The sequence below is a fragment of the Andrena cerasifolii genome, chromosome 5, assembly GCF_050908995.1.
Source record: "Andrena cerasifolii isolate SP2316 chromosome 5, iyAndCera1_principal, whole genome shotgun sequence".
Classification (NCBI taxonomy): Eukaryota; Metazoa; Arthropoda; class Insecta; order Hymenoptera; family Andrenidae; genus Andrena; species Andrena cerasifolii.
The window spans coordinates 17,964,315-17,984,583 of NC_135122.1; the positions used below are offsets into that span (position 1 = coordinate 17,964,315).

At 49.2% G+C, this 20,269-nt stretch overlaps 1 protein-coding gene across 6 annotated transcripts in view; it reads left to right on the forward strand.

The window, feature by feature from the left end:
* The window catches only part of Sm (heterogeneous nuclear ribonucleoprotein L), a 121,525-nt gene that overhangs the window by 26,547 nt on the left and 74,709 nt on the right, over nucleotides 1-20,269 (forward strand). For all 6 annotated transcript variants that reach the window (XM_076811860.1, XM_076811857.1, XM_076811854.1 and 3 more), the window contains 2 exons: nucleotides 14,890-14,975; nucleotides 15,668-15,764. In XM_076811860.1, coding sequence (XP_076667975.1) covers nucleotides 14,968-14,975; nucleotides 15,668-15,764 — 105 coding nt within the window. In that variant the 5' untranslated portion in view covers nucleotides 14,890-14,967. The remainder of the gene's footprint in view (nucleotides 1-14,889; nucleotides 14,976-15,667; nucleotides 15,765-20,269) is intronic.

A 20,269-nucleotide genomic window follows, 5' to 3' on the forward strand; every position in this document is an offset into this window, starting at 1 on the left:
TCCCAACTATCCACCGCAGCTCCAATTCTTCTAATCTCCGACCAAAGGAGAGGAAGCCCGCCCCCCCTGACGTTTCACGCCGGCAGGTGTTCATTTTCGAGCCGTCTCGACGCGACGTGGTTGATTTATGTCCGTGGACCGGTTGCCTCTTCGCGAAGCTCTCCAGGAGCAAGCCTGCCTATCGATCAGCAGCCGGCTGCCTTTTTCCCTGGACGCATTTGTACTCGTCAAAACTCGATCCCGAGAGGTCGAAAGCCGGCGGAGGCAACGCGGAGGATCTGGCCTGCCACCGAAATAGACCGCCGATGAGGAAACGGCGCGGGGTGGTCGGAGGGTGGCAGTTGACACCGTGCCATAAATATTGATTTTTCCGCATAGCGGGGCCGAAAGTTCGTGACATAATGGCGGGATTCCTGAGCGCGTGCACGCTTGAACGTGCGAGCCCCGCGACCACCCTTTACGCCCGCGTCCCGCGCCGCCTTTCGGAAGATATATAATCGTTTGAAATTTAGGAGACGTTCGTGTTGTGACAGCACTAACCGAAATCATGTATCACAACGTCTGCCGAGGCTACCGCTACATTATCGCGTGATCGCTCGCGAATGTCCCGCTCGCGAGGCTCACGCTAGATGCACGTGCCGCGCACGCATTCTAGGGGCGACGTTATGATAGTTGGACACTGGTATCTGGAATTCAGAACGGAATGATTTAAGAGCGCACAGCGCACGTCAGGGGGAGGAAAAAATGGGATCTTCTGTCTGTTATATCGAGGGTGATCCACCTGCTACTGTTCGTCGTATATTCCCTGAAAATAATGGTATTTCGATTCGAGTCCCACGGACAAGAGCGCCTAGGTCCTTTCTTCGCCGTGGCATTAAAAAAATCACCAGCGTATTCGGGCGTAATAAATTCAGCAGAGTTACAATGGCCAGCGGAGAGTGTGTGTCAACCGACAAAGCCGTAAATTTTTTAAACGATATGGAACGCGTTCCTGCCGCGGACGCTGGGTTTACATTCAAGCTGCTGGACAATACACGGAGTGGACGGCTTTTATGAAAATAAATACAAAAAGGGAACAGACGAATCCCCACCGTTAATGGCGCTAACGGAGTGAATCACTGGCGACGGTACAAAAAATTGCGTCTCAGTGGATGCTCCTCTGCAGCTTCATCTAATTATGCTGTCTATTATCAAGAACCACGGCTGCCCGAGTTTCATGAATTGTTCTTTCTTATCGCGGAACTATTAAAAAGGAATCCTCCCCCGTTGGAATTACTTGTTATCAGGTATGCGCGGTTTAATGCATCGAATATGAAGCGCTGAAAACGCGCGGAAAGTTCGCAGACGTATCGTTGCGCGGCGTAACAATGCTTGCTCGCGCCTTGGGGGGGGCAAGCCCCATTATGCGCACTTGGCAAGCAAACGTCACTTTCACGAGGCGTATATAGCGCGCGTTTAAGCGTCGCTGCTCTCTTTTCCTGATCCTTTTACGGGCAAGGCTACGCGAGCGCTCGGAACGCGACTGGCCAGTCGCTCTGGCTGACACGAGTAAGAGAGACAAACGGAGACGGAGCGCCTCCGTTACGAGCGCTACTCGAACCGTACACCGAGTGTTTGTTCATGTAGTTAAGACCGCGTTTCTATTCCCAGCAGCCTAACGAAATTGGTCTTCGTTAGGAACTTCTGTTACTGCTGCTGCTCGCCGCTGCAACGCCAGGGACACGTTTCTGCAGTCGGTTCCAGAAAACTCTACAGTAAATTTCGTTATAGGGAAATTTCACCTTCACCTCATGCAAGAGTAGTTTTCTTGGTGAATTGTGGATTTTTTGAAACGGTGGAGTAGGGTGGGGCTAAAAGTCCGGCGGGTAAAAAGTTCCGAATTCAAAATCTCTATTCCTAAACAATATATTGAGTTTCGCAGTATACTGTGTAAAAGGCGAGAAGAAACGAAGGTGACCACAGAGTCGCCGCTCGCTCCTGGACGTTCGTGTGAATTACACGACGCCTTCGTTATTTTATGTATCGAAAACTGAAAGAAATACGTCGTTTTTATTGTTTTATACGAAGTAAACCATAGTTTAAACTATGTTTAAAATCTTGAACATAGACTTCCCTCTGTCTGCTCTAATATGTACACTATCAGCCAAAGTTATCTTAACTTCCCCCGCCACTTCATCTCCCATCTACAATTTCGACACTCTCCCCTACTTTTCCCAAACCCTCTTTTTTCGTTTTTTCCTCCACCGCACACCCACTACTCGCCAGCGTCCCTGCATCCCGATCCCCGGGCCAGAAAAACGCGGCAACCACGTATTTAGCGGCCGCCGCACCTATCGTTGCTAATTTTACCATGAAGAATGCCCGAGTGTCTGAGCCGCGTCTGGATTACGTCCTGCACGTATTCCGAGTTGTGTGCGCGTGGTTTGCGTGACTGCATGCAGATGCTCGATCGCGTACGTCCGAGGCCTTAATTCGTGAACGCGGAAAGCGTGTTCGGCACTGATGGCGTCCAGCGGCGTCCCCCACCGCGATAAATCTTTATCAGGCGAGCCGGCCCGCGCCGCCATTCGTCGCCGATTAATTTGCCCGCGGACAGGCTCGATTGACACCGCGGTCCAGAGGCGGCTTTCTTCCGCCCGGTATCACTTCTAGTAAGTGATCGTATCCACGAATAGCCAGACACCGGGCTAGGAACCGCGTCCACCAGCGGAAAAATCAATTCGCCATTCATAGGCCAGATGTTTTCACATGGTGTTCAAATAAGCAGACGAACGACTGCCCGCCCGGCCAGGCGGCCTAAATATATTTCAATCGCGCGTAATGGCCCTTGGAATGGACGTTTTTATGGTGGCGAAAAGTGCTTCTAAATAAAGGCGAGCGCGCTCCCACCGCTCCAAATTCGGAAGGTACTTTCGACGCTTTGAGAATTGTTTCGTTGAAGGTGGATCTAGATTCAGATTTTTACTGGACATGCTCTAATGTTTGCTTTCTTTTTCGCCGGGTTCTTAAAAATACTGGATATCTTGGTATTTGTAATATTTTTAATCTAATTGCGGCCTTTTACGTTTCGCCAGCATTCCACAGTGATTCATCTGGTAAACACTAGGTTTATCTGTTTCGTTTCTTTGAAACATCATTCCTGCGTTCGATCACGTTTCCGCAATCTACCCTGGACTTTGTCTTTCCGTCCCGATTATTCAATGTTCGTGTTACAGTCAGAAGCCGGCGCACTGTGCAGGTACACGATAAGATGATTGGGTTTCGTGATCGATATTGCACGAGAGACGTGGTTATGTTCCAATGGTTATGTGTAATTTTGTTGGATCGAAGGCCATCGTTTCTCGGTTTGCGATAAGTATTCCCACCGTTTCGACGATTCTACGCCGCTCGTTTCTAACGCTAGGACCTTGCGTGTCGCTTGTCTGTTATTTGGAAAAATATGTATCCTATCAAAGTGAAGCTTCGGGAGACTATGGAGGCTGAAAAAGGTCGATGTTTCATGGGACTTTGGGGTTGTCTCGGGTGATCTTAGAGATCTGGGGATCCTGGATTCCCAGGTTCCTCGTATCCTCGAGATTTCTTGACTCTCGTGGTCCTCGGATCTCATTCAGACGCTTAGGTCAATCCTCGACGGTATCAGGTACCACATGTCCACTGATTTTGGGTTCCGTGGTCAACGTAACGTCACGTGTGTGTGTTCACCAATTTCTAGCTTCAGGTCCCTTAGCTTTAACGATCTCTGTCACAGGGCCCTAGTATTCTAAGAGCTTGGGATCTTCGACTCTCAGTGCCGCAATTCCGAATCTACTCCGCATCGAGTTCCATAACTCATCCACCACGTGTCCAAATTCTTCATATATCCTCTAAATGCCACAAATCATGTCTAAAGAATATCTCTCCTCGGCTCGTTCATCAGTTTCCCAATTTACGCGAAAGGACACACGATTATCCAATTATCAACGTTTCATCCTCGAGGGGACTGTGTTGGATGATTTATTCGGGATCTGCTATTCGTCAAAGCCGCGGTCGGGTAGCTGGAAATGATTACCGTCGGCGCAGGCTTCGCCTCTGACCATTAACGCTGAATCATTTACCAAGTGATACGATTCACTCGGATGGCATCGACCTCGGCCAGCCGTCCGTGCGTCATCCTATCGCGGCTCTGCGTTCTTCTCGCGAGATTACGCCCCTCGGCCTCTCTTAAATAGACGCGCGATAAATTGAGCGCGCGTCTATGCCGCTCTCGACACCGTCGATTCTTTCGCGCGTGCACGTTTTCGCGAGGGACGTCGAACGACTCACGGAAAAGTAGCTGGCGATGATGTAACGCTCCAACCTCGTGCTATGTACGGGGTGTGAAAGAAGTATGCCATGGCTCTCGCTGACGAACGTATAGGAACAATACGAGAATATATTGAATATTCTGAAACAGATTATCAATTCAGAGTTTCAATTCTGTGTGTCTTTATTACGAGTAGTATCTGTAGGCTTTGCTTCGATGAGGGAGTGAAGGGTTCGAAAAGAAGTATATGTTTCTCTCTTGCCTGCCCCGTTACGCGTTGACAGCCACTAGAATAGAGGTCGCGCTAAATCTAATATGACATGTACGCGCAGTCAAAGAAAATGAAGAGAAGACGGCGTTTTTCAGAATTATTTTCCATTCACAGTGCGCGTGACCAATGCCACGAGTATCTGCAAATTCATTAAGATAATTATTTAATACATTGCTTATACAAATCTACTAAAATTACCATTTAATGCAAAAAATGTACTATTTAATACACTATCGATTCCCAGAAATCATTGCTTCGGAGGATAGATTCCGTCCCGTTGAAGTAGAACAGCTTGTTTGTCCTCCGAATAATCTCCATTTTTCCCGTCGTGAAAACGACTTTCCTCGGGGCAGCTTCCCGCTTTGCAAAAGTTCCGACAAGTTTCCGGAGTTTCCCCGATCCCCGGGAGTAATTCGAGGGGAGCCTGTCCCTTTGTCTTCGCAGTGACTTTTTGCACCCCCCGCGGTGCTTTCTGGCCTGTGTTGACGAAAGCATGAATACATTAAGCCCTCCCCGCGGATTTATGAACAGCGCGTAATTAATTCCGCACACGAGTGGCCCGCGGTGCCTGGGAATGGCTTCGAGACGGCGTAATTCGCGCCACGGTTTTTACGGGGCAACGCGATGCGCAATTTTCGTTTTTCACGGTTCTCCCCGTACTTCGGTCCTCCCTCCACAAAGGCGAGGAAACTCGCGTCGAATTAATTCATGATCGCCTGGGGAACGCGAATAAAGTCGGATTCGCAAATATCAGCTCCGTCACGCTTCAATGCTGTCAGTTTCAGTTTCAGTAACTGACAAGCGTGAGCCGCTCCAAAACAGGAAAACGATATTTTTTTTTTATCACTGAACCGTCACGGGACTGATATGTGTGAATCCGCCTTAAGTCTGCAGATTGCTCCCTCGAACAATACCTTCCTGTCGTATTTTTCCTATCATCGTTCCCGCACGGAGCTCCTCCCCAACGACGCGACGCCGTCGTTCCTTATCAATGCCTGCACTCGGACGGCAATCGCCCGCGAACTTTCCGATGGGAAATTTCCATGAAAATCCGACTGACTGCGCGCCTCTTCGATTCAGCTGCAATCGCACAGATTACGCGCAACACCGTCCATCGAGGCGGCGGATATTTCTCGTTTTGTCGCAGTGATGCGTCGGCAGATATTGCTGGGAAAGTGTTTCATCTTATCCGTGGATTCTAACGTTGTTACGCCTATTGTATCGCGGATGAAAAGAATGTAGCGAAGACGTGGAAGTTGCAGGGGGTGTGTCCCGAGTATCTCGTTAGATTTCACCCACCCGCAATAACTAATTATGTTACATACCTTTCGTTCCTACTAAAATAGCGATAGTAGACAAATGAAACGAAATCACAGCAGCAGTAAAATCACGAGAGGAGATTTTATTCGGAATATTCTTGAATCATGGAGTCGAAGTACTAGGGAGGATTCTTTCACCCCGTGTTCCTGACTACATTTTTCCTCCGCCCCACTGCGGATTTACATTCGCCATGGAATAACTACAGAAGATATCGAGTAATGCCAGGCAATAGTACCCTCTGACAATCGATATTTGTCGCAAAACCGTCTAAGCGCTTTGCATCGAGCACTCAAGCCCCGAGGATTAGGTCGGATGAGTTTGAAATCCGGATTTAGGATAGACCTTTCCACGCGCGCACACTGCGAGCCCACGTACACATTAAATCCACCGACACGCTCTGCAGAAGTGGTTGCACTTGGTACTCGACTGCTTCGCGCAGGCAAAACGGGCTCCGTTTTATGGGTCCCTGCTCGTTGGAACGCGTTGATGAGTTTATACACCGTAACGACTCCACTGGTCGTTGCAACTTGTTGAGGAATAATGTCGAGGTAATTCGGTTCGTTTGCTCGTTCAGTCGAGGCAACTTTTCCGACGTTCGTGTCAATTGTCTTCGCCTTCCAGAGGGCAGAGACCACGAGGAACAAGCAAACCTCATCTTCTGCTAGCCTTATGCTTAGGAAATTCCAAGTCACTTGATTCAAACTTCCAAAAGATTCCCATGCAATTGAATTTTCTACAAAAATTGCGTTATAATCCGGACGAAATCCCCTACATATTTACAAAGTTTCAGATTGTTTTGAATTTCCGGGTTCAGGATCTTCCCTTGTTAGATGCTTAACTCGAAGCCACTGTTGCTACGAAAAGTAGTCCTCTACCAGGGAGGAGGAACTTTGCCCCACAGTTGGTGCTCCCAAACACAAACTGTAAATGATTTACCATCGTCGGGCGATGCGGTTGAGTCGCGGCGCGGGCTGCTCGCGACTTAGTTCGCGCCAGTTTGCGGTCGAACAAATATTGATTTTTGCAACTTGTTGAACCGGGCAAACAGCGAGCAAGCGCCGGGCGACCTGGGCGGATCGGGGAATCGCGTTAATCCGTCGCTTCGCGCGCGTGTTTCGCGGAGGGGGTTTATTAAAATTGGATCGGCTGACAGCGCGGCAGGGCGTGTTTGCTTCTGGTTATTAGAATCGAGGGCGATTGAATCACGGCGGGGCTCCTCGCTCGTCTAAACGCGACGTCTGCCACCGCGGGGTTGCATTTAGCGCGGTGAGGTCGCCGTTACCTCTCATGATACCAGCCCCGTTCGCGATAAGGTAATGTCAGCCTGAAATACGTAACCACTTTCAGATAAGCCTCTGTGTATCAACCGCGAGCACGAAGCTGGCAAGTATTATCGTTAGATACCAAAACGTGGCCATTCGGGGCGTGCATTGTTAACCCTCCCGCAGGAAGCGACCCCTGCAGACAGATAGGGGTGAGACGGCTTTCCGTCAAACATTCCTCCGCCCTGCTCCTTAACTTTCGCGACTTTTAAGTACTTCCGCGAAGGAGAAAGTCTTTTCGATTACACTTGTTCCAGGTCTCGATTCTCTTCTGAATAACGTTTACTTTAGGAGAGTGGTTCGACGATGCGTTCGACTGGGACGAATCTGAGGGATCAGGCAGCACTGGCACATTTAATCGGCAATATACAACCTTCCCTCGAATCACTGGTGTATTCTGCAAGACAAGATCTCTGTCAACCACCAACGGAGTTATCATCGAAGTCGTAACCTAAAGCTTCTCTCGCTGCGCCCAATGGGAATTCAATCTTCGCACATCTCCAGCCTGAAACGCTAGAATTTAGTCTCCCATAAATCCCCATCCTCGGAGCGTACAATATAAAATAGAGACGTGATCACGCGCAGCCAGCAATGGCACCGCACGATCGCCTCGCCATTGTAAATAACCGAAGGAGCCAGTGGTGCACCTTGCGACTGATATTCGAGTCACGCGTCCCCATCGCAGATTTAAAAGTTTCCCCGGCCACGATTACATTTCCTGTTCGATTCCGTGTATCTGGTTTCCTAGGGACGTGTTGTAGGGGCCAGGTCTAGTCGAGAGCCCGTTACGCGTCCCCTGCGTCCCCGCAGCACCTATCTCCGAGCATCTTCGATCACGTCTCCCCGCTGTGGTAACACAGCTGGCAATGGACCTGCCCCGTCAGGTAGCAGAGTTACGTGCAACAGAGGGGCGGGCGGCGATTAAGGTCAGCGGGCACTCGAGTTTTCGGCCTGTAAGCGGGACGATCTTTCCACGTTGGAGTCTCAATGGAATTAGGGGAAAAGCCGCGGTGGAAACGGCGGTCGAGGAGAGCAGAGGCTGGGCTTCCCTCTGAAAGTTAGCCTCCGTGGTTACGCTCACGTCGTGGCTGCTTGTAGGACAATGGAAGAAAATTTTCCACCTCTCCCTTAGGGTCAAACTGCAGCTAGCCTACTGAATGGTAATGAGGCGCCAGAGAAAGGGTTTTTTCCTCTTGTTTCCTTGGAGAGAGACGCGGGTTATTTTTCTGCAACGAATGAGGCTCGCCCGGGCTGGATTAAACGGAGCGAAGGGGTCGTAGGAAATGAAAATCGGGTTGCTGCTTGATATGCGCTGGTGTATGAATGTTAATGAGTATTTGCGTTGATGAACTCGTCGATTCTTGTGTTAAGGGGGTAGGTAACCCTCAACAGTTCAAAATCAGGCCCTTTTTCAAATGCATGTTCTGAAGTAATAAATAAATATAGAGTTAATTTTTGTTTTAATTTTTAATCGTCATTGCGTTAACTTTAATGTACAAAAAGAAAAATTTAAATATATTTACAGGAAAAAAGTTATAAATATACATGTGAGAGCGTGTGCGCGATGCGCCGTCGTGATGGTGAACACGATTCTGGACAGGTGAATTACCTGAAGCACAAAGTAAAGCAATTTGTATAATCTGTAAGATAGTCTCCATCTTGTGTCGGAAGCAAAATTTTGATAAACAAATTGATACAATTTTTATGTTGATGTATATAATTTTATCTCCTTGTAGCTTTGTACCTTTAGACTACTTAGTAACTTGTGTTTGTTAATATTTGAACTACGGATAAGGTCCCTATATTGTTTCAAGTCTGCTTGGTGCGAGGGTAGTGAACCTTTCCAAAGAGATAGTCTCTCACTAACCACGAACATCCATCCCTCGATTATAGTAATTAACAATACAGCCGACGAATGTTTCACAAGAATCTACGCAGTGATTTGGGCCTCGACGAATCCCACGATTCCCAGACCTCTTCTCCGCGCGGTCCTTAATCAAGAAACGATTAAATCGCCCACGCTTCGTCTCGCGCGTCCGTCAAACGCAGCCGGCGTGGGTGCGCCGAAAACTTTTGATCATCAGTAGATTTCTTCCACACTCCCCCGTTTAATGATTATCGCGCAAACGACCGCCTGCGTTCTCGCGAAATAATGCTGCTGCTCGCCTTTGAATTTCCGTGCGCGGAGTAATCTTACGGCTGGAAGTTTCTCCGGAATTTAGAGGGCACCAGCAGCGCTGCTTTCGCGCTCTTTCCAAAGTTGACATTCGCGTTAGCATTTGCATGGTTTTCCAGCGAGGGGAAAACGAGGGGGGAAGTTGGGAATGAGCGGCTCCGCGGAAAAATATCGAGTTAAAAATATCACGCGGAGAAAAGGGTGGCCTCTATCACCGTTTGCGCGAAACTTCGCCTTCTACGCCCGGTACCGATACCTTTCCCCGTTTCTGGACGCAATTTTCAGCTGGCCAGACGAGCTAGCTGCACGCTCGCAGTCAATAATAGCATGAAAGGGGGCGGTGCTGGCTTCAATAACAATCTATCCGCGGTAAATGCATACCTCGGAGGTCTGCGGTTGTTTCGCGTTTCTTTCTGCGGGCTTGTCCTCTTGCTTTTTAATCACTCGGAGCTCTTACCTCATTGACGCGGCCGGGGAAGATCCACGAGTCTCCGGTTACGGAACGGCGGGCTTCCGTGATTAAAGACTGGATGGAAATTACGAGGGATCCAGTTGTCGCGGTTTTCGCAGCCGCGGCCTCGGATGTAGGCGCGTCCTTTGATGCTCCCTCTAAAGTTAACTTACCAGTTGCGTTTATATCAGTCACGGCGGGAGAGAAGATGAAGGAAAGGCGAAGGTGAGCGGTACGTGAGGTAGGTCAGGCTCGTGGGCTCCGTGCGTCGCGGAATAGAAATGAGGAGGCGACCTGAAGATCCCCTTGTGCACCGATTACTTACCTCGCTCTGTTCTTCGAGCCTGGCTATTGTGAAAGGTTTCTTAAAAAACTCTGGGCAAGACGGACAAAGAAAACGTGCAACACCTGCCGAGTTGCTGGACTCCTTTTTTCTAAACAAAGTTATTACTATTTAGTTTAACGGGAGTACTTATCGTACAAAATAAAAATTACAGTTAAGTATTTAAATAAACGAATGCTAAGTTCTTATTTGATTGAAGGATCTTAATTTCACCTGAGGTTACGTTTATTCAAATTTCGATACAACAATTCTTCCAACGTTTTCCTGATTTCTCAGAGTTGTCATGTAAGATGTCCCGCTCGCTTGAGTTTCCAGCACGGGCTTTGAGTCCGCGAGAAAATAGCACCAGCTCTCGAGATAATCCATCCTCGATATTTATATCGCGCGGAGAAAGAGGCGGACGAAAAACACGAGATCGGCATCCGCGTGGGGCAGGTCAGTGACAGAAGCGCCAGCCGGCTGAAAGGAAAAAATCGAGGATACCTTGGAGGCGTTATTTCCCCACTTCTTTCCACTTCTTCGACGAGCTTTTCCCTCTCGTTACGCTTTTTCAGTCTTCGCTTCGCGACTGCAACACGCGAGCCCCTCAGGCCGCAGGCCTGTGCAAGTGTTTTCCCCGCCAATTATGAAAATTCCAAACGTGCAATCCACCGCGCCGTTCTCCAGACGTTGCTGGCGCTCGTCGATGGCAATTCCCGCGCTCTCCGGCTCTGAAATTTCCCTGGAGGGGCCAAAAAGAGAATCGAGAAATCTGTCTTGAGTTTCCGCGCGACGTTAGCCTCTGCGCCCTCGTTGGAGGCATATTATGCTACTTCGCTGGTTTATTTCTATGCAGTTGGAGTGCGCACACAATGGAGGGGAAAAAAAATCTATAAACCCCGGTGCCGGTGGCTCGAGCTTTAACCGAATAAACGGCGAAACGTAGCTCGCCGCGAGTCTATACGTCTGTCTGGTCGGCTTTCAATTTGTCCTTTCAATTCAGCAGCTCGCAGACGCAGCCCCAGCTCCTGCTTATTACCACGCGCATCGCCAGCTTCTCGAGGCTTCCTCCATCCAGCACGCCGCTGCATCGGTGTACACGGGGATACCGTAGCGTTGTTCTCGGGGGAAATACTCCCGTTCCCAGGCATATCCCCGGCACTGTCTTGGAGCGGAACGTTTCTCGGCCCGTGTCGAGGAAATTCGCCTCGTAATTGCGACGCTTCATCACTTTTTCACGTTGTTGCCTGGGTTGAATGGGATTGGGATGAGATTACAGGCGGTACGGCCCCTAATAATAGAAAAGGCTTTTGCCGGAGGGCACGAGTCCGCGGCGGCTGGCTGCGAAAGGCGGCGTCTTATTTAATTCATCCCGCCGCCGCTCGGGGACTTAACGCGGTTGATCTCGGCCCGTTCCCGAGGCTCCTCGATCGATATCGCGAAATAGACGACGCGATTTGCGTGGTACAATAGGTGGCAGAACACACAAAGCAGTCTTTTGGCAAGAGGATGCGCGTCGCTAGCAGCTATCTGCGTTCGTGAATCTTTCAGCGTGCATCGGCGGGGTCAGAATCTAGATCGTGACTGTGGGTGCATTAAGTCTCGTAGCGGTAGGGATTCTGGCAATGTAGGTTCTTGGTCGGGTCGTAAATCCTTCATGCTGCTTGTGTATCCTGCGACGTTTCTAGAAGGATTCTGTTGTCTCTGGCCTGGGGATGAAAGTTTGATGCGAGTCTGAGGATAGTAGACGTGACTTCTGTAACGATGTACTTATCGTGATTGTTGAAGCGGAGTAACTCTGGAGCGCAAGGTGGCAGGTCTGATCTGCAAGATACTTGGGGCAGGGTAATCGATACCAGAGGTATTCTAGTTTTGGGGAGTTGACACCAGTGACACCTAAATCTCAGAGGCTTGACACTAACGATCCCTAAATCTGGAAGTTCTCGCATCAATGATATTCAATTCTGAGAGTGTCGTCAATGGTATTCGATGGCCCAAGCAAGTCCTCAACCCCGTGCCTCAACAGCAACTTTAAATACACGTCCCCCAACATTCCCAGCCACTCAACCGCGATAGCTCTGATCAAAGTCGTCGCTGATCCCTTCACGATCGCTGCTCGTCAGTGTCTTCAATCTAATCGAGCATCCTTCTGATTACACCACTTGAGCAGCCTCTCCATCTCGCCCGTCGCCATTCTCTACCATTTCTTTCCCCGTCGCGAGATTTCATTAACCAGTAGATTCCATTACCGTATCTACTATCTGGCCGCTCGATATCGTCGCTCCTACGAACGAGCACGGTCCCGACGAACAAAGGGACGTCGAGGGATTACCCGTGTTCTTATCGCGATCCCTGGCCGCTTCTTCTGGCGGTATCATCGTTTAAGCGTGTGGAGGAGGCTTTGTTAAGATCGACGAGAGGCGCCGCGCGAGAAAAAAGGGAGGGAAAGCCGGCCGTATTGAATTTACACCGCGCTATACGGTCAGATGCAACAAAAGGATCTTCCATTCAAGATTCGGACTGCGGCACAAAGGAGCTTTACTTTCCTCGACCCGGATGGCAACACCGGATAATTAAGTCTCTGCCGCGGATACGCGTGCTTCCCAGAGATGCAAACATTGTGCTCGCAGGCCAATCCGCGATGCGAAGCATCCATGGTCCGTGCCCTCGCGGATCATCTGTTACGTCTATTACGAATGCACCATCATTTCTACGAGATGAAAGCCTCTTGCAATAAGTCTCATCCACCCCAAGAAGACCTGCGCCGTTTCATTTCCGCAGTCCTCCTGAACCTTTGTGAGCTTACACTCTGCCGAGTTCGACTTAGATAAACTTGTAGCACCCGCGGAGGAGCTGGAGTGATAAATAATGATACTCGTGCCATGGCAAGTGCGAAATCGGTCGACGTTTTTGTCTCTCTTTGCTACTGATCATTGCGCGCGACATCAGCAAATGCCGGGCAGCTTGCTCGTCGCGGAAGGTACACGATTAAGCGATGCGCGGCGAGTAATAAATGCTCGCTACCTCCCTTCAGCGCGTAATTCTGCGAAGCAGAGGAAAATAGAACGTGGGTGGGGGGCAGTCACTATTCCCCTTTGAAATTGATGACACCCGAATTTGTCAGCTCGAAACCTGAACAGTTTTTCCGTTACAAAGGAGCTGGTGGCCGTTTCACTTTTTCGCCATGCAAATGTTACGATTCGTAAGTCGACCTCCCTCTCGGATGCACGCGAAAGAAGTCGCAGCTTAAAAGTGGCTTTGGCACGGGGCCATGCTGCGTCATCGCTCGCGCTTGTCGGCCCGCAGCTACAGGTAAACATACACCTGATCCTTTGGGCGTTTTTTCAATTGTAGGGCTCTGTTCGGTCGAGGGTGGTCGCTTCGCGTTCAGCTTTATTCAAATGCTTTCCATATCTTCTTCTTTTTGTTTCTTGTACCGACGCGTCGTGTCGCTAGGAAATGTCAATTAGTGTATAGATCGGTATTTGCTGATTCTTAGAGTTGCTAGATATACTGATCAAAGTAGAAGGTCGGTGAAAAAGTTTGATTTTTCTTGAAGCTAAGGACCACTTCGCCTAGCTCATATTAGCAAAGAGAATTCTGTTTTATTCAACCAGCTACACCCCACTTGATCAGTGACGAAGAACTCAATTCCCAGAAACCACTGTGCCCAATCTCAAATAGCTCAATCTTCACAGAAGCCCAACCACAGGTTTCCCTGTTTATTACTCTTCTGACGACGAAGAGTAATGAGCCTTAAAATTCATAAACATTTGCATAGGTGAGCCTGACGCGTAATTATAACACCAAGTTTACAATCCCCCCTTTCGATCTCCCTCCTACCTTTCCCGCCGCGTGGAAATCGAGTGTTTCGTAAACTCTACCGAGGGACACGTAAACACTCAGCCGAGGTGTTGAGCTCGTCGATCGTTTTACGAGATCGATTTCGCCGAGATTTCCATCGCGCCGCTTTTCAACTAAAGGTCGCGCGGATTTCCGACGCTCGAACGTTGGACTGCATCAACCTCGCGTGTTATAAATTATCAGACGCTCGAGGCTCGTCTCCTTTTAGCATCTGCTCGGCATTCAAATCTCGCGAATCTGGAGGAGGGTGCGATAAATTCGCTGACCATTTCCCAGGGACGTATAGTCCGCCGACGGGGAACACGCACCGAGGGATGCTAGACGCGAAGCTTTTTAGAGCCTCATTCCGCATGCACGCTGGATAAGATGTGCGCGAAAACGTCGGATTTGAATTCGAGATACGCCGCGTGAAATATTTCAAGGTGCCATGCCGCGCGCGGTTTTACGCGCGCAGCATACACTCGCCCGTCCATCATTTTATTATTCCACGCGGAACCCGTTTATTTGCGTTATCAAACGATCCTTCCGACGTTCGCCGGTGATGAAACAATGGACACGGAAATACGTGTTCGAGGGTGATCCATCGTGATACGAAGCCTTCGATCGGCTGTATAAAGCTCTTCTAAGAACTGTACCAATTCCACGGCGTAGAATTTCGTTTAACAGATGTTACGCTTAAAATTGAAAGATAACAGTGGAAATCGAAGTCCACGGTCACCGAGTCAACCTCGGTTCTTTCATAAAGTAGATACATAAGTCCGGCAGAATTTGTGTTAAGAAACTCGGCTCTTCTGGGTGATAGCATTGATCCCACGCCAACACTACACAGAACTACCGCTTCTATATTGTAGTAAAATATGTGTTGTATTTTCTGTTCGCAGGAAGTGTTGCACACGATCAGCGCGCCCAGCGGGCAAGTTCGGCGTATCGTTATCTTCAAGAAAAACGGCGTGCAAGCTATGGTGGAATATCCTTTTGCAATACACCCTAGTCCACCGCGGTGGATCGCGATTTTACGTATGGGCCTCGAGCGCCGGCTGCTTTTAGGATAGCACGATAGATGGCCTGAAAGCCCACGAGAGGATCTCCGTCCTGACACACTTCCTCGGAAGTGACGCGGAAGTTTTGTCGGTCACGCGCCCTCGTTACAACGCGATGGAGATTTATAACCGGAGCCAGGGACTGACAAGACCCGGTTACAGGATGCGCTGTTCCTGTATCGGTTATCTTAAGCGTCTGTTACCTCGGAAATCGCGTATAAATAGTAACTCGTTCGATGGCCTACACGCCCACTTAAATCGAGTAGGTACTATTCGAGAACTTTGGAAACGCCTTTTCTTCGGAGAAACAAAGCATCGTGGCTTTTAAGTACCAACGACCGAAGTTCCTTTAGCAACTCTCTGTTCTCTTCGTGCTTCGCGCTCGGTATAGGGGGAAAAAGTAATTAGAGACTTCCAAGGTACTTGAACGGTCCAAAGCGATTGTAGACATTCTTGTGGAAATCTGTATATAAGAAGATCGTGCGTGGTAAATCGATGGAGATCCTCTTCGACCGACATGCAGCCACTAATTCCTCCCACGTTAGATGATCTTCCCCTATCTCTAGCTCGTGAAACACTCTGTCTATATGTCCTTAACTGGCCCCGTCTCTGGATCCACGTTCGACTCGGTGGAATCGGCAACGAGAGCGAAGGAGACCCTTCACGGAGCAGACATATACTCCGGTTGCTGCACACTGAAAATCGACTTCGCGAAGGTGAGTGCATAAAACTGATTCCCTTTTACGGTGCCGCGTTCGGTGCCTCCGCCACCCCACTATCTGCCCCGTTGGAAAGTGCCTCTCGTAGAACGAGCCGAAGGTCGGCTTATTATACGGGGGATGGTACGTGGACGTTTCTGTGAGGAGGTAAAACTTAAAAGGCGAAGGGAGAAAAAAAGAATAAGCCTCTCCCTTCCCGCTCCACCGTTAATATTCATGAGAACGAATCCCACGGAGAAATGCTTCCGCAAATAATGGGAGCGCTCTAAATTCGCGCCCCTCCCTTACGTAACCGGGGCCCGTACTTACGGTACCATGAAACCCGAGGAAATTTCCTCATTTCATTCATTTTACTCCGCGCTCGTTACATATTCCAATTACGAGCCACGGTGACGACATTCTTTTCAATATTTCATCCGACGTCTAATTAGCGAATCCGAACAACGCGCGCCTTAAAAAACTGCTGCTCACCGACGTAACGTGCGTTCCTTTATCTCCCTCGTGATTCTTTTCTGTTAGAAACGAATGGTTGAAGCGTGCATGAGTCCTCAGTGGTGCATACCTAGATGTTTCTCGCAGAATTTCTTCTAATTAAATTGTTGGACGAAAATAGGAGATTCTAATTTTAGAGGGGACCAATCTTTTTGTTGTAACAGCTGTTCGCGTCTCTTTCGACGTTTGCCCTTCTATCGCGAAAAAACATCGCAGCGCAAACAGCCAGGGCGTGCTGCGCAGGGGATGAAAGGAGAATCACGCGCATTAACGTTGGGCCCGCGGCGATGAGGTCTTCCGTGTCGTTTGAGGGAGGTAAAAAAGTGCGATACGTATAGCGAGATCTCTCCTAACGAGCAAGATCTTGTTGCAACTCGCCACGGATCACTCGAACGTGCTTTGGATCGACACACCAACGTTTCCGTACTTTTTTGGCGAATGGAAACATCGTTACACCGAACCGAGCTCTTCGTGCCGGACATAATTACCTTCTCTTACGCGGTAGCTTCCGAATATTTCATTCTCTCCTTCCTCGGTTCAATTAGTTTTTATAATTCACAGGAAGAGTGCTGCGATCACTCAAGGAGTGTAATTAGAACAGTGACTCCTGTGCATGATTACACTTGAGAGTTCTCACCCCTTCGCTGAAAACATTTTACCTGAAAGCAGCTCCCTACAGTGAAACGAAACACCGCTCTCTTCATATTCATTGGCATCGAAAGCATCCCCCATCTATTCAGCGGCCACAAACGTCTGACATTTCATCTCCCACGCGTGATTAATATCGTTTGTAGCGTTGCTCGCGATATGCGCGCTCGCGTTCCGTCTAATTACCGATAATTGCTCGGCTCGCGCGTCGCCTCCTCTAATTAAATAATCACCGTCGCACGTTCGTGGTCGTGAACCACATACGCGAACAAATCTCCTCGTGTCTCGCTACCATAGGATTCTTTAAAAAATCCCGCCTCACAATCCTCGAACATCGGTTCCCATAAGGCAGTGTGCCCCACCGTGGGGTACGCGGTAAAACTTTTGGGGGTATGCCGTGAGAGCTCAGAAGACGCCAGATCTAGTAACTGTAAGATAGCGCTACCCCTCTGTGTTCCGTTTATACCACGCTTTGTGTTTATCGATACTTATATGTAATTTATGAATACAAAATTGATTGTACAGACACATACATTTTTTATTTTATTGCATTTGTTAACCTACAACTACAGTGTCATCTATCTATACAAGGGGTACGCCGAAGTATAAAAGGCACGTGAAGCATAAAAGGTTGGGAAGCTCTGCCATAAGGACTGTCGCATGATTCACTCGATCTCGTAACGTCCACGATCTATCGTATCACTTGCACGCATGTACACGAAAGCATTATTTGGCAGATCTTTCCATTGGCAATAGTCGCGTAAAGGGTGGGATCCGCGCGGCCACGCAGGCCCCGCCTCGAAATCCAATTTCGAACTTGGGGCTGTGGCCGGCGCTCTATTTTCATTAGGCGAACTGTCGCTTTGGCGAACACCTTGCTCCGCAAAACCCAAGCCCTCCCCCTTTTGAAACAAAAGCTCTCGGCGACGGACATCTACATATTTCTATCGAGCTCGCGCTGTTGATCCCCCGCTGGCATTTATCGCGTCGTTTCTTCTATTCTCGCCCGTAGATCGGCCGCCGTTACGTAACGGAACGGAGGAGCGATTTGCCAGTGCGTCCCCGGTCGCGATGCAATTGAAAACGATATTTCCTGCGGATCGGAGTGGATCGATCCTCCGGGACTCGTTAAGCAGACACGATGGGGGTGGTGGATTATATTTAATTCCCGCTCCTGTGGAAACGGCTGAATGGAAGCGTAGCCTGAATGCAAGTCGGTAAGGCGTATCCGTTGCGGGGTTTAATCTGTTTCTCAATAGCAACCTCGCGGTCGATTATTGGGAAGTGGGCTTTAAACTGTAGTTGGAGAAGTTGCGAGTAAATCATGACGGCGGAAATACGGAAAGAACCGCTGGAGAAGGATTCCTTGCCGAGTTTCTCCGGTTGATATTAACGGCGCGCTGGCTGGCATCGATTTCTGCTAACGAAGGGTTATTTGTAACGTCCGCTTCGTCTTTTTAACGAGATCGCCGATGTGTGTAATTATGATGCGGTACGCGGGGATGAAAAACAGTGTAGTATTGGGTTTTTCTCGTAGAGTTTCTCGCCAGCGAACGTTGCAGCGCGGTAGATCGGAAATTTTCGGCGGATCCGCTGCAACAGAAGTCCGCCCTCGTGCCAGAAACGTCGATCATCAATAATGACGCGCGTGTAACGGGGCAAATACGCGAGCGGGCACGATGGGAATCGTTTCGTATCCAATAAATTTGCACGCTCGCCGCGCCGCCGCGAGGAAACTGAACGATAAGCGAGCACGTAGCAATGCTTTGTCAACCTGTCAGCGTTCCTCCCGATATTTCCTCGAATGAAGTTGCCGTGCAGAAGCCAACGCGCACGTACCTTGTGCAGCAGACGCTCGCGCCCTTTCCCTCCATCCCGTCAGACATAGTCGCCAGCAAATTACGCGAGCTGCAGGGGTGGCACCGATTAAAGGGGATGAAAAATTGCCGTGTAAATCGAGCAGATCGCCCCGATATCGTCACCGTGGAAAACGAACGGCACGCCCGCGGCCGACTCGCGCCGATAATTATGGGAACTTTAACGCGGGACTCGATGGGGGCGAATCGGGCAGCGTTATATGCTATAGCAAACGTTCGCGTTTAACTTTATTAAAAGTTACACGCTCGAGAGACCCGCGATATGAAAACGAGGGAAAAGTCTTCGTAACGAAGCGCAACAGTGGATTGCAATTATTTTTAACTATCAGAAGCCGGCGAATTCGTGAAGAAGTTTGTTGGCGCAAATTCAGATTCGAACGCGATAAGCTCGATTCTTGTTTCACTATGCTAACTTGAGAATGAATCAGGGCGGACGCCGTGTTCCCCGCGATCGTAAAATAGAGGAACAACCCTCTCGACTGTCCAAACGTCGTAATGCGACATCATTTGATGTAGTCAGCAGAAGCTGTCGATTGTCAGCACACAGGCCCACCCTCTCAATGGTCCTAAACAAATCAACCGGCTGGTCGTGCAAACCGATTACGAACATTAACAGCTCGCAGCTGGTTCTTGGTCAGGGAAGCCATTTTGGCAAGTACGGCAGCTAATGATCGGGTTACGTCGGCTCGGGGCCGCCTCTCTATAATTATACCTCACTTTGTACCCAATATGCGCATTAACCGTTGCGTTGACAATGAAAAATAGTCTGGCAATTATTTTCCATCGTCGCTGTGTACCACTGTCCGAGTGTACCCCCCTCTTTAGCTGATCGTTTTATCGCTCGTTTACCACCCTCCCCCGGGGCCAGGTAGTTGAACGTTTATTGCTTCTCCCTCCTCGGGGCGGGGAAACTCGAAAACTCTTTTGTCCCGATAGCGTCGCCCCAGCTCGACGAGGGAAAATTAAGAGTACCGCGGGCTTGATTACCGGCTAATTAGAACGTCGTTATCTGTGACGTTTACGGAACGGCGCGCCGGTGCACGGACGAAAAATTCTGCAGCCAAACGGGGCCGGGCCCCGTTCGATGGAGTGTCGGAGATTAAAGAGACGCGGCGTGAAGTAAAACAGGAAATTAGTTTTGGTAGTTCCTGCCCGTGCCACTGTTTCATTAGTTCTGCTCCTATTTTCTACGTTTTCCGTGATTTCTCGTTAATAGTGGTTAGAGCAATACGTTGTGTTCTTTGGGGTTAACTTACCATCGGTTCTACACGTCGAAGTTTCGATTTTGGGTGGCGCGAGGAGGATTTGTAGAAGACGTGGAACTTGACGAATGAAATGTGGTGAACGCGAGATCAAATGAAGGGTAAGGGGAAAACTGGGAATGTCGCAAAACAGCTTTATCGAGAAAATTAAGTTTTATACTTTAGTCCATCAGTAAAGAAGCAAGATTCGATGAATTTAATTTTCTTATATAATTCTCTTCCT